Source organism: Lolium rigidum, chromosome 2 (genome assembly GCF_022539505.1).
Source record: "Lolium rigidum isolate FL_2022 chromosome 2, APGP_CSIRO_Lrig_0.1, whole genome shotgun sequence".
NCBI classification, from domain to species: Eukaryota; Viridiplantae; Streptophyta; class Magnoliopsida; order Poales; family Poaceae; genus Lolium; species Lolium rigidum.
Genome location: NC_061509.1, coordinates 31,306,154 through 31,327,670, shown reverse-complemented (window position 1 = coordinate 31,327,670; position 21,517 = coordinate 31,306,154). Strand labels below are relative to the sequence as shown.

The window sequence follows — 21,517 nt, the reverse complement described above, 5'->3', positions numbered from 1 at the left end:
GAGGTGGGATTCCCACTTTCCCTTGGGAGGGGGTGGCCGGCCACCTTAGGGGGGAAGTCCACCTTGGACTTTCCCCTCTAGGGTTTGGCTGGCCAAGTTTGTGGAGTCCTTCCGGGACTCCACCTTCCATAGTGCGTTTTCTTCCGGACTTTTCTAGAACCTTCTAGAACCTGCCATAAATGCACCGGATCATTTTCAAACTTGGAATATGACTTCCTATATATGAATCTTATTCTCCGGACCATTCCGGAACTCCTCGTGATGTCCGGGATCTCATCCGGGACTCCAAACAAATATTCGAACTCCATTCCATATTCAAGTACTACCATTTCAACATCCAACTTTAAGTGTGTCACCCTACGGTTCGTGAACTATGCGGACATGGTTGAGTACTTACTCCGACCAATAACCAATAGCGGGATCTGGAGATCCATAATGGCTCCCACATATTCAACGATGACTTTAGTGATCGAAAGAACCATTCACATACAATACCAATTCCCTTTGTCACGCGATATTTTACTTGTCCGAGGTTTGATCTTCGGTATCACTCTATACCTTGTTCAACCTCGTCTCCGACAAGTACTCTTTACTCGTACCGTGGTATGTGGTCTCTTATGAACTTATTCATATGCTTGCAAGACATTAGACGACATTCCACCGAGAGGGCCCGGAGTATATCTATCCGTCATCGGGATGGACAAATCCCACTCGTTGATCCATATGCCTCAACTCATACTTTCCGGATACTTAATCCCACCTTTATAACCACCCATTTACGCAGTGGCGTTTGGTGTAATCAAAGTACCTTTCCGGTATAAGTGATTTACATGATCTCATGGTCATAAGGACTAGGTAACTATGTATCGAAAGCTTATAGCAAATAACTTAATGGCGTGATCTTATGCTACGCTTAATTGGGTGTGTCCATTACATCATTCATATAATGATATAACCTTGTTATTAATAACATCCAATGTTCATGATTATGAAACTAATCATCTATTAATCAACAAGCTAGTTAAGAGGCTTACTAGGGACTTCTTTGTTGTCTACATATCACACATGTACTAATGTTTTGGTTAATACAATTATAGCATGATATATAAACATTTATCATAAACATAAAGATATAAATAATAACCACTTTATTATTGCCTCTAGGGCATATCTCCTTCAGTCTCCCACTTGCACTAGAGTCAATAATCTAGTTTACATTTGTAAAGATATAACACCTTGGCCTTCCGGTGCTTTATCATGTATTGCTCACGGGAGAGGTTTTTAGTCAACGGATCTGACACGCTCAGAAACGTATGTATTTTGTAATTCATTTGCGTCTCAACGCATCACTCATTTCCAAATGAGTCGGTATTAAATATGTTTGGTCTTCTCGGTGGAACCTTAATTCCGCGGTCTGAAATATGTCACTAATATTGTCACACACAATATAGCTTCAAAGTTCCGACTCGTCGGAACTACACCAAGTTCTCAAAGAACCTCTTGACTTAACATCCTTTGTCATTGTCAAAACAATGACATACTCTGCCTTCTTTTGTAGAATCCGTCACAATATTTAGAACTCTTCTAAATCTAGCATAGACAACTTCTAGCTCATTGTGCTACCTTTTAAACAACACTTAGTCTAATTTGAGATTGAAATTATATTTTATATGTGACAAAACCAATATCGGTGTAACACCTTACAGCGATTTGTTTGTCATTTCCTCATACAAAAATATATATATATATCCTTAGTTCTTCTAAAGTACTCAAGGATATTCTTACTGTCGTTCAATGATCATCATATGAATCATTCTGGTATATGCTCATAACACTTTATAGCACATGATATCTGATTGTGTACATGTTATTCGTGATCTATAATCACTCATGTGTTTTTACTCATTGAGTGTCAAATACATTCAAGTCTTGTTAAACCTTTGTATGCAAAGAACACCTTCTTAATATTTCTATATTGAACTACTTCAATATCCATTTTATGTACTTTGACTTAAACTTATTATGTGTTTTAATCTATCTTCATAGATCTTGACACTAAATATGTTTCTGTCCATATCCTTTCATTGAAGCTAATGAAACCTTTTTAATCAATTATATAATTACAATATTTATAATCAACGATATGTCAGCTACATAAAGTATTACAAATATGTCTCAGCGCTCCCACTTAATTTCTTGCAAATGCAAGTCTCTTCATCGTATCTGATGAAATCAAAAACTCTTTGATTATTTCATCCGGTAAAGATTCCAACTCCGCGATACTCACTTCATCCAATTGAAGTTCGTATACCTATCTAGTATTCCACGGACTAGCAAAACAATTGGTTGTATCTTGTATACACCTTTAATACACACTTCGTTAAGCAATGTATTTTGCCATCCTACTATCATATCTCATGAAAGAAATATGTAGCGATTACTAGAATAATCCACATAGACTATAAGCATTACTACGGAAGATCTAATCTTATCGTAGTCAACTCTTTGAACTTTGTCGTAAACAACTTTTCGACAAGTCGAGCTTCTTTAAGGATATTCCATCCAAGTCCATCAATTATATAGATCCATTTACTTTCAAAAAGTATTTATCTATCTTGGATTTCATGGCGTATAGCCATTTTAACGGGTCGTGGCCCATCATAACTTCTTTGTTTGTAGTTGGTTTATCATTATTCAAAATCAATCCTTTGTTCACAAATCATTTATTTGATCACAAAGTAAACCATACCTACAAGGTTCAATATGTACTTCGATCTCCATGGCTAAAACACTTTGTAGTCATGGGAGCCATGATCGTTGTGGCCGCTTCCGAAACAAATTCCGATGCTGCGCTATCTGATCATTATGCTCAGGTTCATAAACCTTATCAAATTATATTGTCCTCCCACTCAAATACTTCACTAGAAACAATTTCTCGGAAATAAGAAACATTGACAAACACTTTTGTCTTTGTCTCGTGGGAAGAATTCCCAATTAAATCTCTGGGATAACCAACAAAGACATTCATCCGATTTTGGTTGTAAACTCTTAGACCAAAATTTAAAGAAAGACTATTAGGGTTCATACCCATACCATAACTCGTATGGTGTCATTTCAACGGATCATGATGATGCTCTATTCAGTGTAAAAGCGGTAGTCTCTAAAGCATAATCCCCAAAAATATAATGGCATCAATATATTATCTCATCATTGATCCAACAAGGTTTGGATACATCTCTCGGATACTCCATCATCACTATGATACTCCAAGAAACGTGAGTTGTAGAACAACTTCATAACTCTCTTAGATGTTCGCTAAAACTCGTAATTCAAATATTTCCACTATGATCCAATCATAGATATTTGACTTTTCTATTACGATGATTTCCACCTCATGCTGAAATTTATTTGAATCCATTCAAATGTTTCAAACTTCTTCCTTATCGAATATATACATATATACTCAATTCATTGTTGGAAGTTTTCATGAAGTAGAAGAATCTCCCGCACACAACTATGTCCAAGTGAACCACATACATCATCATGTATTTTTCCACTAAGTTAGTTGCCCGTTCAACTCTTGGCCTATGAACGGTATTTTAGTCATTCTCTTTAGAAAAGATTTGCAAGTGTCAAACGATTCAAAAATCAAATGACTCCAAAAATCCATTTGCATGGATTTCCTTCATGCGTTCCTTTCTAACATGACCTAAATGGCGGTTCCACAAATAAGTGGAATTCAAATCATTTGCCTTATGGCATTTTAGCGTCAGTGTTTATGTATGTGTGTTTTCACCATTAAGATTTATAATAACTTATCCATCGTACATGGAGTAATGTCATAATTTGAACAACTCATTGTTTTCATTTGACCAGAGCAAAATAACAATTATTAAGTTCTTTATTATAAATTCTAAGGGCTAGATAGAATGCCAACGATGAACATAATAACACTTTATTTTTGTTCCAGACGTGCATTCTTATCATATTCCTTGTCAGTCACTTAGGCCATTTGTATTCTTGTATTGCATTGTTTTGTATGACTCTTCATACCAACCAATATGGTACAAATACCCAAGAATTTCATTGTGTGACCTAACTAGGAATACAACCATAACATGTATATCATTTATATACACCTGAGCTAGACTTTCTAGTCTTTTCTTTCTTTTTGCCAAAATATCTTTTATAGTTTCTCTTTTAGCTTTCCTCATTATTCAGAAAAACACTTCAACATCATTGACTTCTAGGTTTGTTGGTCAAATACCAATAACCTTGAGGTTCTTACTTTGAAGTTGATCATCATATGACAAGTGTTCCGGATTTCACTATTAGTAACTTTGTAATATGATGAACAATTTCACTCATAATTTTATCCATCATATCATGACGACTTTCCGAGACCATGTCTGTACATGCTAGGCTCGTAAAGTTTAACCTTAGTATTCGCATGTGCAAATCTAGCTTGCACCCGTTGTATGCACACGTAGAATCGATAACACCCGATCATCACGAGATGCTTCGAAACGACGAGTCTTAGCAACGGTGCATACTAAGGACAATCACTTCATGGATATGCGAATATCATTAGTGCCCCAATAGTTGGAGGATTGTGACGCCTGGCGTCTTCAACCTTCATACATTCCCATAAAACTTATGAGTTTATGTAGTCTCACCAAATTATATTCTATCATCTTGCAATAAGGTCTTAGATATCATATATATCTCATACCTTGATTATTTCTGAAAACTAAATTTTCAGCTCCTTACTTTTCAAACAAATTTGAACTTCAAGTTTGACGGAGACAAGATAACTTTAGGTACTAATTGAAACCATAGCTCTTTGACTCAACAATATGGGGTTTACTAAAAGTTTGCAATAGGACTTAATCAATTCTTGATTCTTTAACAATACGGTACCAATCCGTAAAGTTTCTTGTCAGATTTTAACAGTATTTCTATCTCGATAATAAGACTAGCGCATGGTAGAAAAACGGATGCCAATACTACAAATTAATTCAAAATACTACTCAGACTATGTTTATGATAATTAGTTCATGTTTTAATCTAATTACTAATGAACTCCCACTTAATACAACATCCCTCATAGTTGTTAAGTGGTACACGATCCAAATCCACTACATCAAAACCGATCATCACGTGAGATGATGTAGCTTCAATAGTGAACATCAACATGTTGATCATATCATCCATATGACTCGTGTTCAACCTTTCGGTTTCCGTTGTCCCGAGGCCATGTCTGTACATGCTAGGCTCGTCAAGCAAAACCAAGTATTCCGCGTGTGCAACATGGCTTACACCCGTTGTATGTCGAGTTTATCACATCCGATCATCACGAGATGCTTCAAAACGTCGAACAATGCAACGGTGCATACGAGGGAAGAACACTTTATTATCTTGATATTAATGTGAGGGATCATCTTATAATGCTACCGTCGCGATCTAAGCAAAATAAGATGCATAAAGGATTAACATCACATGCAATTCATATGTGATATGATATGGCCCTTTAGTCTTTGCGCCTTCGATCTTCATCTCCAAAGCACGGACATGATCTCCATCATCTTCGGGCATGATCTCCATCATCGTCGGCGTAACGTCAAGGTTCATGGCGCCGGCTTCATGGTTGTTCACCTCATGTAGCAACTATTACAACTATTTTGAAATACTACTCAACATAAAATTAAAGACAACCATAAGGCTCCTGCCGGTTGCCACAATACAATAATGATCATCTCATACATATTCATCATCACATTATGGCCATATCACATCACCAAACCCTGCAAAAACAAGTTAGACGTCTCTAATTTGGTTTGCATATTTTACGTGGTTTAGGGTTTTCGAGTGAGATCTAATCTACCTACGAACATGAACCACAACGGTGATACTAGTGTTGTCAATAGAAGAGTAAATTGAATCTTCACTATAGTAGGAGAGACAGACACCCGCAAAGCCACTTATGCAATACAAGTTGCATGTCGAGCGTGGAGCAAATCTCATGAACGCGGTCATGTAAAGTTAGCCCGAGCCGCTTCATCCCACTATGCCACAAAGATGCAAAGTACTCAAACTAAAGACAACATAAGCATCAGCGCCCACAAAACCATTGTGTTCTACTCGTGCAACCATCTATGCATAGACACGGCTCTGATACCACTGTTGGATAACGTAGCATAGAAAACAAAAAAATTCCTATCGCGAACACGCAATCCAAGCCAAGATGCAATCTAGAAGACGGTAGCAACGAGGGGATGATCAAGACTAACCCTTGAAGAGATTCCAAAGCCTATAAGAGTAGGCTCTTATTGCTGCGGTAGACGATCACTTGCCGCTTGCAAAAGCGCGTAGAAGATCTTGATCACAATCGGTTCCGGCGCCACGAACGGGCAGCACCTCCGTACTCGGTCACACGTTCGGTTGTTGATGAAGACGACGTCCACCTCCCCGTTCCAGCGGGCAGCGGAAGTAGTAGCTCCTCTTGAATCCGACAGCACGACGGCGTGGTGTCGGTGGCGGTGGAGAAATCCGGCGGAGCTTCGCTAAGCGTGCGGGATATGGCGGAGGCGCGGGGCGCTAGGGTTTGGGGAGAGGGGTGGCCGGCCTCAAAGGGTGCGGCCAGCTTGTGGCTTGTTGTGGTGGCCGGCCCCCTCCCCTTGGCCCTCATTATATAGGTGGAACACCCAAGAGTTGGTCTACAAGTCTTCGAATAAGACCCCAAACCAAAACCTTCCATATGACATGAAACCTACCCAAGCTAGGACTCCCACTAGAGGTGGGATTCCCACTTTCCCTTGGGAGGGGGTGGCCGGCCACCTTGGGGGAAGTCCACCTTGGACTTTCCCCTCTAGGGTTTGGCTGGCCAAGTTTGTGGAGTCCTTCCGGGACTCCACCTTCCATAGTGCGTTTTCTTCCGACTTTTCTAGAACCTTCTAGAACCTGCCATAAATGCACCGGATCATTTTCAAACTTGGAATATGACTTCCTATATATGAATCTTATTCTCCGGACCATTCCGGAACTCCTCGTGATGTCCGGGATCTCATCCGGGACTCCAAACAAATATTCGAACTCCATTCCATATTCAAGTACTACCATTTCAACATCCAACTTTAAGTGTGTCACCCTACGGTTCGTGAACTATGCGGACATGGTTGAGTACTTACTCCGACCAATAACCAATAGCGGGATCTGGAGATCCATAATGGCTCCCACATATTCAACGATGACTTTAGTGATCGAAAGAACCATTCACATACAATACCAATTCCCTTTGTCACGCGATATTTTACTTGTCCGAGGTTTGATCTTCGGTATCACTCTATACCTTGTTCAACCTCGTCTCTCGACAAGTACTCTTTACTCGTACCGTGGTATGTGGTCTCTTATGAACTTATTCATATGCTTGCAAGACATTAGACGACATTCCACCGAGAGGGCCCGAGTATATCTATCCGTCATCGGGATGGACAAATCCCACTCGTTGATCCATATGCCTCAACTCATACTTTCCGGATACTTAATCCCACCTTTATAACCACCCATTTACGCGAGTGGCGTTTGGTGTAATCAAAGTACCTTTCCGGTATAAGTGATTTACATGATCTCATGGTCATAAGGACTAGGTAACTATGTATCGAAAGCTTATAGCAAATAACTTAATGACGTGATCTTATGCTACGCTTAATTGGGTGTGTCCATTACATCATTCATATAATGATATAACCTTGTTATTAATAACATCCAATGTTCATGATTATGAAACTAATCATCTATTAATCAACAAGCTAGTTAAGAGGCTTACTAGGGACTTCTTTGTTGTCTACATATCACACATGTACTAATGTTTCGGTTAATACAATTATAGCATGATATATAAACATTTATCATAAACATAAAGATATAAATAATAACCACTTTATTATTGCCTCTAGGGCATATCTCCTTCACCTGAAGCTTGGGTCATGCACTTTGACGGATCCAAGCAGCATCAAGGCTCGGGGGCTGGAGTTACCCTGAAGTCACCTACCGGAGAAGAACCGCAATGACGTTCTCGCGATTCACTTCGAAGCTACCAACAACATGGCGGAATACGAGGCTCTACTACACGGTCCGCGCATCGCTAAGGAGATTGGGATCAAGCACATCATATGCTGCGGAGATTCCGACCCGGTGGCACAACAAGTAGCCGGAACTCGGAACGCCGTAAACTCCGTCATGGCGGCTTACAGAGACGAAGTGGACGAGATCGCCAAGTGCTTCCTCGGATACGAAGTCAAGTACGTCGAGAGAGACGATAACACAGCGAGCAGACATGCTGTCCAAGCTCGGATCCGGCAGGAAACCAATTCCGCCCGGAATTTTCCTTGAGCATCTACGAGTACCCTCGGTGAAGGGTGCAAACCCGAAAATCCCGATCCGGCGGTCTCCGGCTAAGGAAGTGATGGCAGTCATTCCGGCCTGGACTCGGCCGTTCTTGGATTACCTCATTGATCAAAAGTTGCCGGAGGACGAGGTCCACGCACGACAGATCATCAGACGAGCAAGATCCTACACAATTGTTGATGGACAGCTCTACAAACGAAGTGCAAACGGGGTATTTCTCAAATGCGTCTCTAGTCAAGATGGCATTGAAATCCTTAGAGAGATCCACACAGGGGATTGCGGGCATCATGCCGCCCCCAGGTCCCTCGTTGCAAAAGCTTTTCGGTTAGGATTCTACTGGTTAACAGCTAAAGAAGATGCTGAGAAGCTGGTAAAAACCTGCCGAGGTTGTCAGTACTACGCTACTCAACCAAACGCTCCAGCCCAAGAGCTGAGGACCATCCCTATCACCTGGCCGTTCGCGGTCTGGGGGCTCGATATGGTTGGTAAGTTAAAGAAATCATCTCCTGGTGGCCATGAATACCTCCTGGTCGCTATTGACAAGTTCAGTAAGTGGATCGAGGCAAAGCCAGTGAGAAAAGCCGACGGTGCTACGGCACTAAAATTTGTTTGCAGCCTCGTGACGAGATTCGGCATCCCGCACAGCATAATCACAGATAACGGCACAAACTTTGCGCAGGGAGAACTCAAGGATTACTGCGATGAAGTTGGGATCCGGCTTGACCTTGCATCTGTGGCCCATCCACAATCTAATGGTCAGGTCGAACGAGCCAATGGCCTTATACTAGCCGGAATCAAACCTCGCCTTGAAGAACCGCTGCGCCGCGCAGCCGGAGCTTGGGCTGATGAGCTAGACTCTGTTTTGTGGAGTTTACGAACCACCCCTAACAGATCAACAGGATTTACTCCTTTCTTCCTGGTATACGGATCCGAAGCTGTGCTCCCTACCGACATCATCCATGACTCACCGCGAGTTTCCGCCTACAATGAAGAAACCGCCGACGAGGCTCGACAGCCTATCCGTGGACCTGATCGAAGAAGCTCGGAATTTAGCCGACCAACGCTCCACCATTTACCAGCCAGAAGCTCCGACGCTATCATAGCCGTCGAGTTCGGAACCGCTCGTTCATGGTCGGAGACTTAGTCCTCCGCCTTCGCCGAGTGAAAGATCACAAGTTGCAATCTCCATGGGAAGGACCTTTTGTCATCAGCAAAGTACTACACAACGGATCCTACTATCTCGTTGATTTCCGGGAACTAAAGGATAGACCTGCTAACTGGCATCGGAAACGAAAACGAGAAGATCCGGGTGACATATATGATGAAACAGATCGTCCCCGGAACATAGCACAGCCTACGTCCTTTCCACACTTAGCGCTTTACGCATTACATACCTTGTAATATCTATGATACATGATCAATGAAATAAAGCTTTTGGTTCACTCTTAGAGTCATTTACCTCCTTTAATTTTTCATTTCTGGATCGTGTATGTCTTTTCCGACTAAAACCGCAGAGCTGGATCTTTCCGCCTAGGCGTGTATGAAAGTTGTGATTTTCAAAATCGTCCTTTAGGACGTAAGCTTAAGTTTTCTCGGCGGAAATTTTTTCTGTTGCAAACCCATGGATTCCCGGTAGCGACTTCCGGCACTTGGGCTGGGGGCTTGTTTCCGCGGTTATTGACGGATTGCCATTGGGCTTCGTCGCCGCTGGCGAGCGTTTCTGGCACAGGTTTTCCGGCTCGTGGAAGGTCAAGTGGGCAAGCCGGAAATTATCAAACCAGCACTTGCTTTCCAACAAAAACGAAACATGCAAATAATATTAAAATGGATAGCAGGATAAGTGTTTTCCGCCCGCACATAACATGTTTTCGTCCCTATCTAACTTAAGAATTTAAGTTATTACAAACCCACTCCGGGGCCAAAATGATGCAATTTGTTTCATTGTCTAAAACAGGAACTCTACTCGGAGTCCTCTTCTTCAGATTGCTGGTAGGTGGAGCCGCCGTCGCTGTCACCAGATCCGGCTTCGGAGTCGTCACCAGAGTTTCCTCCAGAATGCTCGCCGCTTGACCCGGAGCCTTCCCCATAATACTCCGGCTCACCTGCTTCCTCCTCTGCATCGGAAAATCCCGAGGGCAGATCGTGTTGGTTGTACCAGAACGAGTGATCCACTCGCCTGACAAACAACTGCTCATAGCCTTCGGTTTCCGCGAGGAGGGCACCCATGTCGGCATCCTCGGGGACTCCGCGTGCAACATCCGCCAGGTTGAGCGTGGGGAAGTGAGCCTTGCAGGTGGCCAGGACTAGGGAGGCGGCTCCGCGTGCTGAAGATTTTTGCCAGTCCTTGATGAAATCCGGCACTTGTTGCATAAGTTTGGTCATCGTGTCGACGATCGTGGTTTTGGCCTTCTTCGCAGACAGTGGTCTTGGCAATTCCGCGACAAGCTTCGAATAACGCGTCGATTGAAATCCGCGCTTCATCGTATGCCTCCGTCCTCTTCGAGTTTGATTCTTTTGACCATTCAAAGCCGAGGCTTGCTCGTGAAAAAAGGAGGTTCGGTTCCGTTAGAAAGAAAGCTTACAAAGTAGTCGGAGCAACGACACGGAAAACGCTTACGGAAGATAAGTTTGTCAATGGCCTCCGCCTCCGCTTCCGAACTTTGTTCTTGGATATCACGGAAATCACGCGGCCCCGGCTTTTCTCCAGCTTTTCATTCAGCTCCGCCAGGTCACGGGCATGTTTTTCGGACAGCTCTTTCCTCGCTTGATTCTCCTGGGAAGCGGATTTCTTCACAAAGTTCTTGAGGGATTCGTTCTCCGCCTCAAGCACCTGGACCTTGGCGGATAGCTCGTCAAACTTGGAGTGCTTGGCAGTCTCTTCTGAAGGTAGAAAAATTGCACATATTATGCATCCTGAACAAATATATCAGCGCAAAAATTAAAAACCCGGATTTCGTACGCTGAAGGCGGGACTCAAGCAGCCGGATAGCTTGTTGGCTATTTTCCGCGTTCTGGCGCAGCCCCTCGATCTCCGTGATTTGCTCCAGCACGTGCACGCGCAGATCTTCGTGCAATTTCCGTGTGGTCTGCGAAGCAGCAAGGAGTTAGTCGGATATTTAAAATCTTGGGGGCTAGCGAGGAATTCAAAGTCTTGGTACAAAAATTTTAAATTTCCGCCTAAGGTACATTTTGGGAAAGCATCGGCTAATACATGTTACACGGAAATATATCACCCAATGCTTGGGGGCTAGTATTACCTGCCGCACTTCCCCGTGCTTGGCGAAAAACTCCTTCGGGCTGTCCTCCGTGTCGGCGAGTTCACGCACCTCCTCGTCCGGCTTTCCCCACACTTTGTTCAGCATGTCGGAAACTTCCGCGTGACGCTGTGAAAGGGTAAGCTTTTGAAGGGACGGAGTTGGTTGGAGGTGGACTCGAGTCGCGTTGGTAACTTGAAGGAGCTTTGCCTTTTGCTCCTGTTCTTCTCCTGTGGGCCCCGCGAAAGCGGAGCTTGGCTGATCTGACGGAGGAACGGGTGAGGAGGTCCCCTTGGCGGAGTCGCCATGATGGGCGGGATCTTCAGGAAGATCATCAACATTGATGACATCTCTCGGATCCGGCTTGGAGGCGGATGAAGCCTTGGGCGGAACTTCAACCTCGGGAGTAACAGGAATAGAAGCCGGAGATGGTTTGGCTTTCTTCTTCGGGGCCCTTGGGGCCTTGGGGGGCTGGCTTCCGGAGCTTCGGAAAAAACATAAATGTATAAGTAAGAGTTTGAGCGTGAAACCAGAACTTGGATCTCGGAAATAGGCGCTTACCCGGAAGGCTTGAAGAAATGCTGGATATCAGGTTGCCCCTTGTTGCTGGTGTCAATCAGTGAAAGGCGCTTCTTTACCGCCTCCGCTCTCCGGGTAGCAGCAGTGCTAGGCACTTCGCGGGCTCGTTTCGCATGGGGGCTGGAAGGAGCAGCTTTCTTCCTCTTAGCGGGGCGGGAAGCCTCGGGAGCTTCCGCCTCCGACGCGGCCTCCGGATCCGTGTTGCCGGTGGAAGGAACCCGGAGAAGAGTTCCGAGTTCGTTTTCTTCGAGCGCTTCGAGCTGATACAGAGTTTAACACTTAGGCAAAAATTTGAATGCGAAAAGAAACAAGAGATTACAGTCAAGCCGACGTACCGCGGTTCCGGAACCATTCATGTGGATATCCTTGTTGCACACGTGAACATGAAGTTCACGCGGAACTTTGATGAGGACCCGGATTCTCTTGTCGAGGGCGTCGGCGGAGAGATTGTCTTTTGTGACACGCATCGGGTCATCGCGCCCTGTGTACTGGAACATCAAGCGGTCCCTGTGTTGAAGCGGCTGGATCCGCTTGGTGAACCAGGAAAGGGTCAAGTCCTTCCCCGTCAACCCCTCCTCCGTCAGTTTACAGATCCGCCTAACGGCGCGCGTGAGTTGGAGTGACTCGGAGATGTGGGGGCAATGCGACCATGTCGGAAGCTCGGTGGCGGGGCAGTTCTTGAACGGTGGCAACTTTCTTACGTTCGCGGGGTCGGAAACGTCCTTCAAGTAGAAGAAACCTCCCGACCAGTACCGCGCGGATTCGTGGCGGTCGGTGTGGGGATAGACGCGGCCCGGGCGAATCATAAAGGTGATGGTTCCGCATGTCGCCAGCTTGGAGGACTGCCGGATCCTCTCCTTCTTGACAGTGAAATAGTATTGAAACAGGGAGAGCTCGGGAATTACCCGGAGATGGCCTTCGCAGAGAGTGACGTGATTGCTGATCGCAAGCACGCTGTTCGGAGAGATGTTGTGGGGCTGGAGCCCATAGGCCTTCAGGATCTCTAGGAAGAAGTCTGAAGGTGGAAATGAGAAGCCTCGCTCCACCAACGCTTTCGTCAGCACCATCTCGTTGTCTTGAGGGGCCGGAGCTAAGGCATTCGGAGTCGCCCTCCAGCTTCCGGGTTGCAAAAACCCTTCCCCCTCCAAGTTCTGCAGCTCAATATTCGTGGTGGTGCAGGGCCACCATTTCCCTTTGGATTCCGAATCCCGTTGGCGAGCTTTGGATTTTTTGGTAGCAATTTCTTCCGCCTTCTTCTCCGCCTCAGAGGTTTTTTCCGGGACAGCTGAGGTGCCCTCGGTGTCCTTGCCGGAATCCTTAGTAGGATCCAGCTGAACTGGGACGAAGGGAGGCGGAGCGGAGGAAATGGGCGTCGCCATGATCGGCTCCTCGGCAGGAGGTGGAGTCGTGGACGACATCTGAAGATGTAAAAGCAGTAGCGAAAAGCGTAATTTAGTCGGATCTTCATCGTCAACCTAGCAGTCATCCCTACCAACTACGGCAAAGGGGAGAACTTACCGTAATGGACTTCGCGGTGGCCGGAGTCGCCGGCGGTGAGGTTTTTGTGCGGTGGCTCGCCGGAGTTAAGAACACGAAGAACACCACGGTGGTGGACTCGCTTCGGTGATGCTCCGGTGACTTTTCCGGCGAGTTCCGGCACGGCGGAGGTAGAGCTCACGGGCGGCGCTGCGTAGAGAAGGTGAGAATGGGGGGTGAATGAGAAGCTAGGGTCGACGGTGGATATTTATAGGCCGGGGGGATGAGATTCGCGCTTCGCATCCTGTGGTCGGAACGCAAGCGTCGCGCCGTTGGATGCGTGACACGTGTCCCAAACCCTAACGGTAAAAATGGCTAGAGATGAGTTACCGCACAAACCGCGCGAAAATGGCGCCAGAATTGGCGGAACCGTTTGAGTCTGTTAAGACTCCGGGTAAAAGCGTGAAGATAAGCAATTCACATTCGCAAGCAGGGGAGTAACCCGGAGACATGTTTTAAGGTTGTCGATGGATGAAGTCCCGCAGAATGGGAAATCTTCCGACTTATGGTTGGAAAAAAGAAGATATGAAGTTGGAGTTCTTCAACTTTCTCCGCGTTACCATCAATGCCGAAGATCAAAAGGTGCAAGCATGGCGGAAGCTGCAGGAGAAACTCGGAGAACTCTGGGGGCTACTGTTGTGGGTATACTTCATGGGTGTACCATCGATAGTGCCTAGATCCGGCAAGCCCGGGTGGCCCATAGACGGTGATGGTGGCATGTGGCCCATCGGGCGGCCCAGTTGTCGTTGATCATGAAGGATGAAGTCCGGCCCATGATCAGATAGCCGGATCCGCACCGACCTTTGGAAGAACCCGGATCCGTGGAGGCCCATGAGGAACCCGGATCCAGTACGACGTATAGGGAGGGCGGATCCTTGACGTACACGGCAAGATAATGTAACGTAGACTAGGCAATCTGTAATCCGGCTAGGACTCTCCGTGTAAACCCTAGATCCGTGCGCCTTTATAAGCCGGATCTCGGGAGCCCTAGAGGCACAACCACAACCATTGTAACAACGCGCAAGCGCCCAGATAATTCCAGACAAGCAGCAGTAGGCCCCGTCATCGTGCAGGTGTTCCGAAGCTGGGTAACTCGCGTACCACCGTCCCGTGTGCACTCTGCCCTATGGCCCCTACTTCTTCTCCCCCTCGTGAGGATCCCTCCTCCGAGGTATCGTCGATTAGGCAACGACAATGCGTGTCGATGATATGAATCAATTCCCACAATCGGTTTCGAATTTCGTCGATCGTCAATTTTGTGTATGAAGTTTTAAGCGAATTTTGCCAAATTCGTCGCACACGCTCAACCGTTTGAAATCTCCTTCGAGGAGTAGGTTCACCACACCATTCCACATGACTTTCATGTTGACGGGTTTTTGTTTCACAAGTATACACCATTTTCATGGATGGCGACGTGGTGATGATCGGTGACAAGTGAGAGGTGATAATCCATGGTGGTGGCGTCATGGTGATGTTGTGTTATGGTTGTAGTCAGCTTCGTGGTCGGCGACATGGTGATGCTTGTGACGGGCGTGAACGTCGGTACCATGGTGGTGTTCATCTTCGTGTTTGGTGACGTGGTGATGTATGTGACCGGCGTGACCGGCGGTGTCATGGTGGTGCTCGGTGACCAAACAACATGTCAAAATCTAGCCCGTGGCCCGTGTGCGACGTGCAGGTCGTCTCATCTCACTGAGGCAGTCATGCAAGGAATCGGCCCAGCTTACCAAACGGGCTCATAATAAAAAAAATAAGGAAAAGTAGGGATAAATGGGCCGGACCGTGTAGGTGAGCTGGACCCTGGTCTGGCCCGTCTTGCTCCGACGACGAAGAAGCGGATAAGGCCACTGCTCCCGCCACGGCGAACCAAGCTCAGAGCTTCCTTCCAATGGCGTGCCCCTGCCCGCGCCCCCTCTTCCTCTCCTTCCCCAAATCCCCGGCGCCGCCGCTCGCCGTCCCAGCCAAGCACCATCCCGCCTCCACCGCCTCCGCCTCCCTCTCCTCCCGCGCACGCGCCGTCTCCGCCTCCTCCAACGCCCCCTCACCAGCACCATCGCCGTCACCGCCTCCAACAGACGGCGTAGGTCCCGCGGCGCCAACACGGGGCGAACTGCACCTGGGCCGTCAGCTGGCCGCCGCGGCCGCCGCCGGCGCGCGGGTGCGCGCTCCCGAGGAGGACGCCGAGAAGCGCCGCCGCCGCAAGGAGAAGCGGAAGGCCCTGGCCAAGAAGTCGCCCTCCGGCGTCTCCTGCTGCTACGGCTGCGGCGCGCCGCTCCACACCGGGGAGGAAGGGTCCCCCGGCTACGTCGAGCCCGCCACCTACGACCTGGTAATCAACCAACCATCCATCCATCGGCTCAAATTCAGGCCGCTGCCATTGTACCAAGTAGTATGTTCGTAACGTAACACAATGTAGGAGTAACTTTTTATCTTTGCCTGTCGTTGGTGAAAATCTTGGTGCCGAAACACACCCAGCGGCAATCCGCCACTCGCTCCACATTAATTTGCTTACATATGATTTAGCATGTGCTCTACGACACGAGGTTGCAAGTGCGATTCGAATGCGCTCATTGCAATACCTGTCCGCGCGGTTCTCTCTGTGCTCTCTTCGTTGTGTGATTACCGGACCATCATAGGTGACATCTGTGCTGTGGGTTTTCCGTGTGAGCAGAAGAAGAGGCACAATCAGCTGAGAACCGTGCTCTGCGGGCGGTGCAAGCTGCTGTCGCACGGGCACATGGTGACCGCGGTCGGCGGCCACGGCGGCTACCCTGGGGGCAAGCAGTTCGTCACGGCCGAAGAACTCCGGGAGAAGCTGTCGCACCTCCGCCACGAGAAGACGTTGATAGTGAAACTGGTAAAGAACCTTTCCTGTTGAATCGACGACGGTGTGCTTAGTTTTCTTCTGGCAGGCACTCATTTTATCTGTCACGTGTAGGTTGACATAGTTGACTTCAATGGAAGTTTCCTGGCGCGCATACGTGATTTTGCCGGTGCTAATCCCATTGTGCTTGTGATAACAAAGGTGAGCTTTGCACCTTATCAAAGTTTGAAGTGTTGTCACTGCTGTCAGTCAACTGAAGCTAGGTCTTCTTTGCAGGTTGATCTTCTTCCAAGAGACACGGATTTGAATTGCATCGGTGACTGGGTGGTGGAGTCTGTTGTCAGGAAGAAACTCAAGTGAGTTTTGTTTACTTGTGTTTTTCCCTATTTTTTTGCAATTATTTCGTCAAATCTTTACCTAATTGATAGTTTGTTATATCGCTTTGTGTATGTAGTGTCCTTAGTGTCCATTTGACAAGTTCAAAGTCATTGGTTGGCATCACTGGGGTTATATCAGAGATTCAGCAGGAAAAGAAGGTTAGCCTTTTATCTAATTATTGTCTATATATTCTTGTTGGGATTGACTTCTTGTTCGCATCCTGACTACATTTTCATTGTTTCTTATCAGGCCCGAGATGTGTACATATTGGTAAGCATATTTCACCTGTCAGGACTATCGCATTGTATTGTCCTGTTTACAAATGTGTATCAAAATGCAATTCCTGCCTGTCATTGTCAATAATAGGCAGTATAAAAGGAAGATTGGAAGTCGTTGTTATTTGCATACTTGGTAGGCTGATCATCCTCACCAAATAAGTAAATAATAGTATGATGATCATATCTACTTTCCTTTGCTTCTCATTATACACATTGAATGATTACGTCAAAGACAATCTTAACAGTACAAGTAGAATGCCTGGTTATTGCCTACTGTAGTTATATTTGACAATCTGATGTGTTCATACATCGTTACAGGGTTCAGCAAATGTTGGGAAATCTGCATTTATAAGCGCTATGCTAAGTATGCCCTTAAATCTTGACTACCACCCTTGTTGGGATTATGTGGTCTTTTTCTTGTTCATTTGTATCTCCATGATGCTAATAGTTGGATACTACTGTTGTAGAAACAATGGCATATAAAGATCCAGTGGCAGCTGCAGCTCAAAAATACAAGCCCATACAATCTGCTGTTCCTGGAACAACCCTAGGTCCCATTCAGATTGAAGCATTTTTAGGAGGAGGGGTATGCCTCTACTTTTTTGGAAACTTGATAAATATTTCCACTATGCATGCGAACCTATGTACCATCATTATTGATGTGAACATGTGATGTAGCTGTCAGAGAATGTAATTATAATGTCTCTTGTACCTTGTATACATGCTAAACAAAATGCTTCTCACATAGGGAATTAGATAATTCGGTGTATTAAAATATATTTAACAGTTCTCTCTCTATATATATTTAAAATGACACGCACTAGGATAAATGTGTATATATCGATTTCTTGTGTGGAGTCCAGTTTGGACCTTACTTTACATACAGTTGATTTTATGCATGACAGAAATTATACGACACACCTGGAGTCCATCTTCACCATAGGCAAGCAGCAGTGATCCATGCTGATGATCTTCCTTCTCTTGCACCACAAAGTCGCCTAAAGGGGCGATGTTTTCCTGTATGTATACCTCAGTCTGTAAACTCGATGTTACATTCTCGAAATTTTGTACACTAATCATTTTCTTCAGAACATAATGTTATGTTCAGGCTAATGATACAGATGTTGAATTGAGCGGGAATACATTATTCTGGGGTGGACTTGTCCGTATTGATGTTGTTAAGGTACCAAAATTAGCTCAAATCTTGGTACTGATATTTTCCCATCTTTTATAACTTCTTTTACAAAGTAGCCACTAACAGATAGCCAATCAATTACCAGGCTCTTCCACGCACACGGCTGACATTCTATGGACCAAAGAAGCTAAATATTAATATGGTCCCCACGACAGGAGCAGATGAATTTTACAAGGTATGCCTCTGCTCCATTAGTTTGATTTTCTTGTACTCCCTCCATTCCTAAAAAAGCTTCTCAACTTTGGATAAATACGGAGGTATATAGACATGTTTTAGCTATAGGTACATCCGTATCTAGAAAAGTTGAGGAGCTTTTTTTTTTGGAACGGAGGGAGTACTTTGTACTAAAATGCGACTATCTATTTCTCGGATGAAGCCTGGTGACCGGGTGTATACGTGAGCACGCATCCACGGCGTTGGCTTGTCCGTGAAGTCGTAACACAGCAGGTATTCTTAAAAAAAGGTTGATTCACTGATAGGCTTTGTGGTTTGACCGTGAGACAAAAACGACTCCGCTCGATCCTGCCCAAGCTCGCCGCCGCTGCCCAAAATTGGAGTGCGCAGGGGACCGCCGCCGCCCAAAATCGGAGCTGCGAGCCGCCGCCGTGCAGGCCTGAATTTATAGTAACTTGAATCATAGCTGCGAGCTCATTAATCGCTTGGGCGGATCTCAGCTGAAGCATTGAAGGGCGTCTCCGGCGCCAACCGGAAGGAGGTGGTCGAGGTTGGGAAGGCAGCCGCCAGGCCAGAGCGACCGCTCCTCGCCGTCGCGTCCCGTGGAGGTCCGGGAGAGAGCCCGCCGCCCAAGCACTCGCACCTGCGAGCCACCACACCGGCCCCTCCACCTGCAGCGGCGCCTACCTCTCCGCCCCTGCCGCAGCCTGCACCTCGCCGCCCCCTGCCCTGGGCTCCACTACATCGCCGGGTTCCCCGACACCGCCCGCAGCGCCAGCATCAGCATCAACCCCTTCGACGCCACCTCTTCGACCTAGGAGGGAGCGCCGCCGCTGCCCTCCCGTCCCCTTTTTCTTCCGTCGAGGTCGCCGCCGCAGACCTCCCGTATACCTCCTTCTGCGGCGCGGCGCGACCTGGTGGGGTCGTCGGGAGGCCGAGCGGGACGCGCGTTGAGGCGCCGCTGTACAGCTGCATCGCTGGAGTACGGCTGCGCAGACGAGCAAGCCATTTGGTTCCTCTGGTACGGCTGTTCGTGAACGGGAGCGAGACGAGCGAGCCATTTGGTTCCTCTGGTTCGGCTCCTTCGGGTTCAAAGTGTCGCCTAAATTGCTGGCGGCCCAGACGAAGCAGCTCACTGAAGACGCTGGTGAGGGAGTGGCAGGCCTCCACCGTCGAGCATCGCACCGCCGTTCTGAATCGCTGCAGTTCCCCACGGTCAACATCGCCTAGCTGCTGTAGACCGGTGGAAGAGCAGGGGACGGTGCACGCCGGCGAAGGAGGCACCCTACTTGAGCGCCCTACGACCCGGAGGTGAGCTGCTCGAGCTGTCCAGGGGACCTCCTCCTTATTCCGATTCGCCCCTTCCAGTTCGTGCTGCAAGGCACCTCCTCTCGAATCCGATTCGATCCAGGGGATGTCTAGGACGGTAGCGCGGACGTCTTCGTCAAGCTGGAACACCTAGGCGAGGTGGGACGATGATGTTTTTAGCTAGAGCGACTTCACGCGTTGGGAAAATGGATCCGGCAAGGAAAAGAGAGAGGGATTTGTGCGGTGGGAAAAGGAAGAAGACGAGGGCACTGTTTCGCTTGTGGGAAAAGGAAGAAGTGAGAGGGATTAGAAAAAGGAGGTTTCACGCCGTTTGGCTCCGTTTGTGAGGCCAGCATCTTAAAGCAAATCCAACGGTAACGAACGCGTGCTCACGTATACACCCGGTCACATCCACTCTCATCTATTTCTTTTTAAAACTCTATTTCATAACTTGACCCCATCTAGGAAGTGGAGTTCAACACTATTATGTGCATCTCATGTATATTATTTTGTTCTCTTGCTCTCCAAAAATGTGTGTGTTCATGCTCCTTCCTCTCCTTTCACATCATTGCCTACTGAGAATATCTATCCTCATATTAGAGAATGCATGTAGGCATCTATCCACAACTATTTGCTATCTTGTTCTGATTAATATGATTTGGCATGCTTGTTCTGCCGAGCAGAGGTATATTAAATGAGGATTTATATGTGCTTTCATTTCGAACAAAATTGACAAAATGTTCGCACTTTCCAGAGAGAAGTCGGAGTTACATTGACTCCTCCAACCGGCCAGGAGAGAGCTGAAGGATGGTGTGGGCTTGAGGGTGTTCGTGAGTTAAAGATAAAATATGAAGAGCTTGATAGGTAATGCTCACAACTAACACACATGTCGCAGCTTTCCCCAGCAGTCATCTTCTTGGCCAGCACCAGGGCATTAGTGCACTGGAACATGAATGATCATTCTCTACACGCTCTTTTAGTACCTGTTCTGTTTATCTGTACATCATCATTTTTTATTCGCGTCATCTTCATTTGCAGGCCTGCCAGTGACATTGCAATATCCGGGCTCGGGTGGATCACGGTAGAACCGCTTGGCGTGCCATCTAGCGACCCCGATGGCAGCATCGAGGAAGAAAACAGTGGCATTGGCGAGCTGCATTTGATTGTACACGTACCCAAACCAGTCGAGGTGTTTGTCCGCTCCCCGCTGCCTGTTGGTAAAGCGGCGTCGCAGTGGTACCGGTACCAGGAGCTGACGGAGTCAGAAGAGGAGCTGAGACCTAAATGGCATTACTGATGCTGCTGGCAATTACCTATTTTTTTGCTACTCCCTGCGATCCATCGGAGGGAGTAGTCTTTTCTGTGTTGCCTTTTGTGATTTTAATACGGACCGGAATTATGTTGGGCGGATGATCTGATAGGGATTGGTAGTTCTAGTTAGGATCAGCAGCTGAAAATGGTACAGGAAACCTAGGGCTAAATGTAGCCGCCGAAAGGTAACTCTTGTTGTAATAAATCTTCTGTATATGCACTGTCATAATCACAAGTACAAAGGCATGTATGAGATCGAGTGGATGAAATCAAA

General features: G+C 46.7%; 1 protein-coding gene across 1 annotated transcript; it reads left to right on the top strand.

Moving 5' to 3' along the window:
* Positions 1–15,648: 15,648 nt before the first annotated feature.
* Positions 15,649–21,517, top strand: LOC124691516 (putative nitric oxide synthase). Its single transcript, XM_047224799.1, has 13 exons — positions 15,649–16,104; positions 16,447–16,632; positions 16,714–16,800; positions 16,876–16,955; positions 17,054–17,135; positions 17,227–17,247; positions 17,574–17,619; positions 17,723–17,841; positions 18,161–18,274; positions 18,364–18,438; positions 18,536–18,625; positions 20,687–20,796; positions 20,971–21,517. The coding sequence occupies exons 1-13, from the start codon at positions 15,664–15,666 to the stop codon at positions 21,227–21,229; spliced, it is 1,710 nt and encodes a 569-aa protein (XP_047080755.1). The 5' UTR covers positions 15,649–15,663; the 3' UTR covers positions 21,230–21,517.

What these genes read in the sequence shown, in the direction of transcription:
- LOC124691516 (XM_047224799.1), top strand. Translation starts at nt 15,664, where the DNA reads ATGGCGTGCCCCTGCCCGCGCCCCCTCTTCCTCTCCTTCCCCAAATCC. An exon ending in ATTTATAAGCGCTATGCTAA is followed by an intron (nt 17,620 to 17,722) that starts GTATGCCCTTAA and finishes CTACTGTTGTAG; the next exon opens with AAACAATGGCATATAAAGAT. An exon ending in TCCGTATTGATGTTGTTAAG is followed by an intron (nt 18,439 to 18,535) that starts GTACCAAAATTA and finishes ATCAATTACCAG; the next exon opens with GCTCTTCCACGCACACGGCT.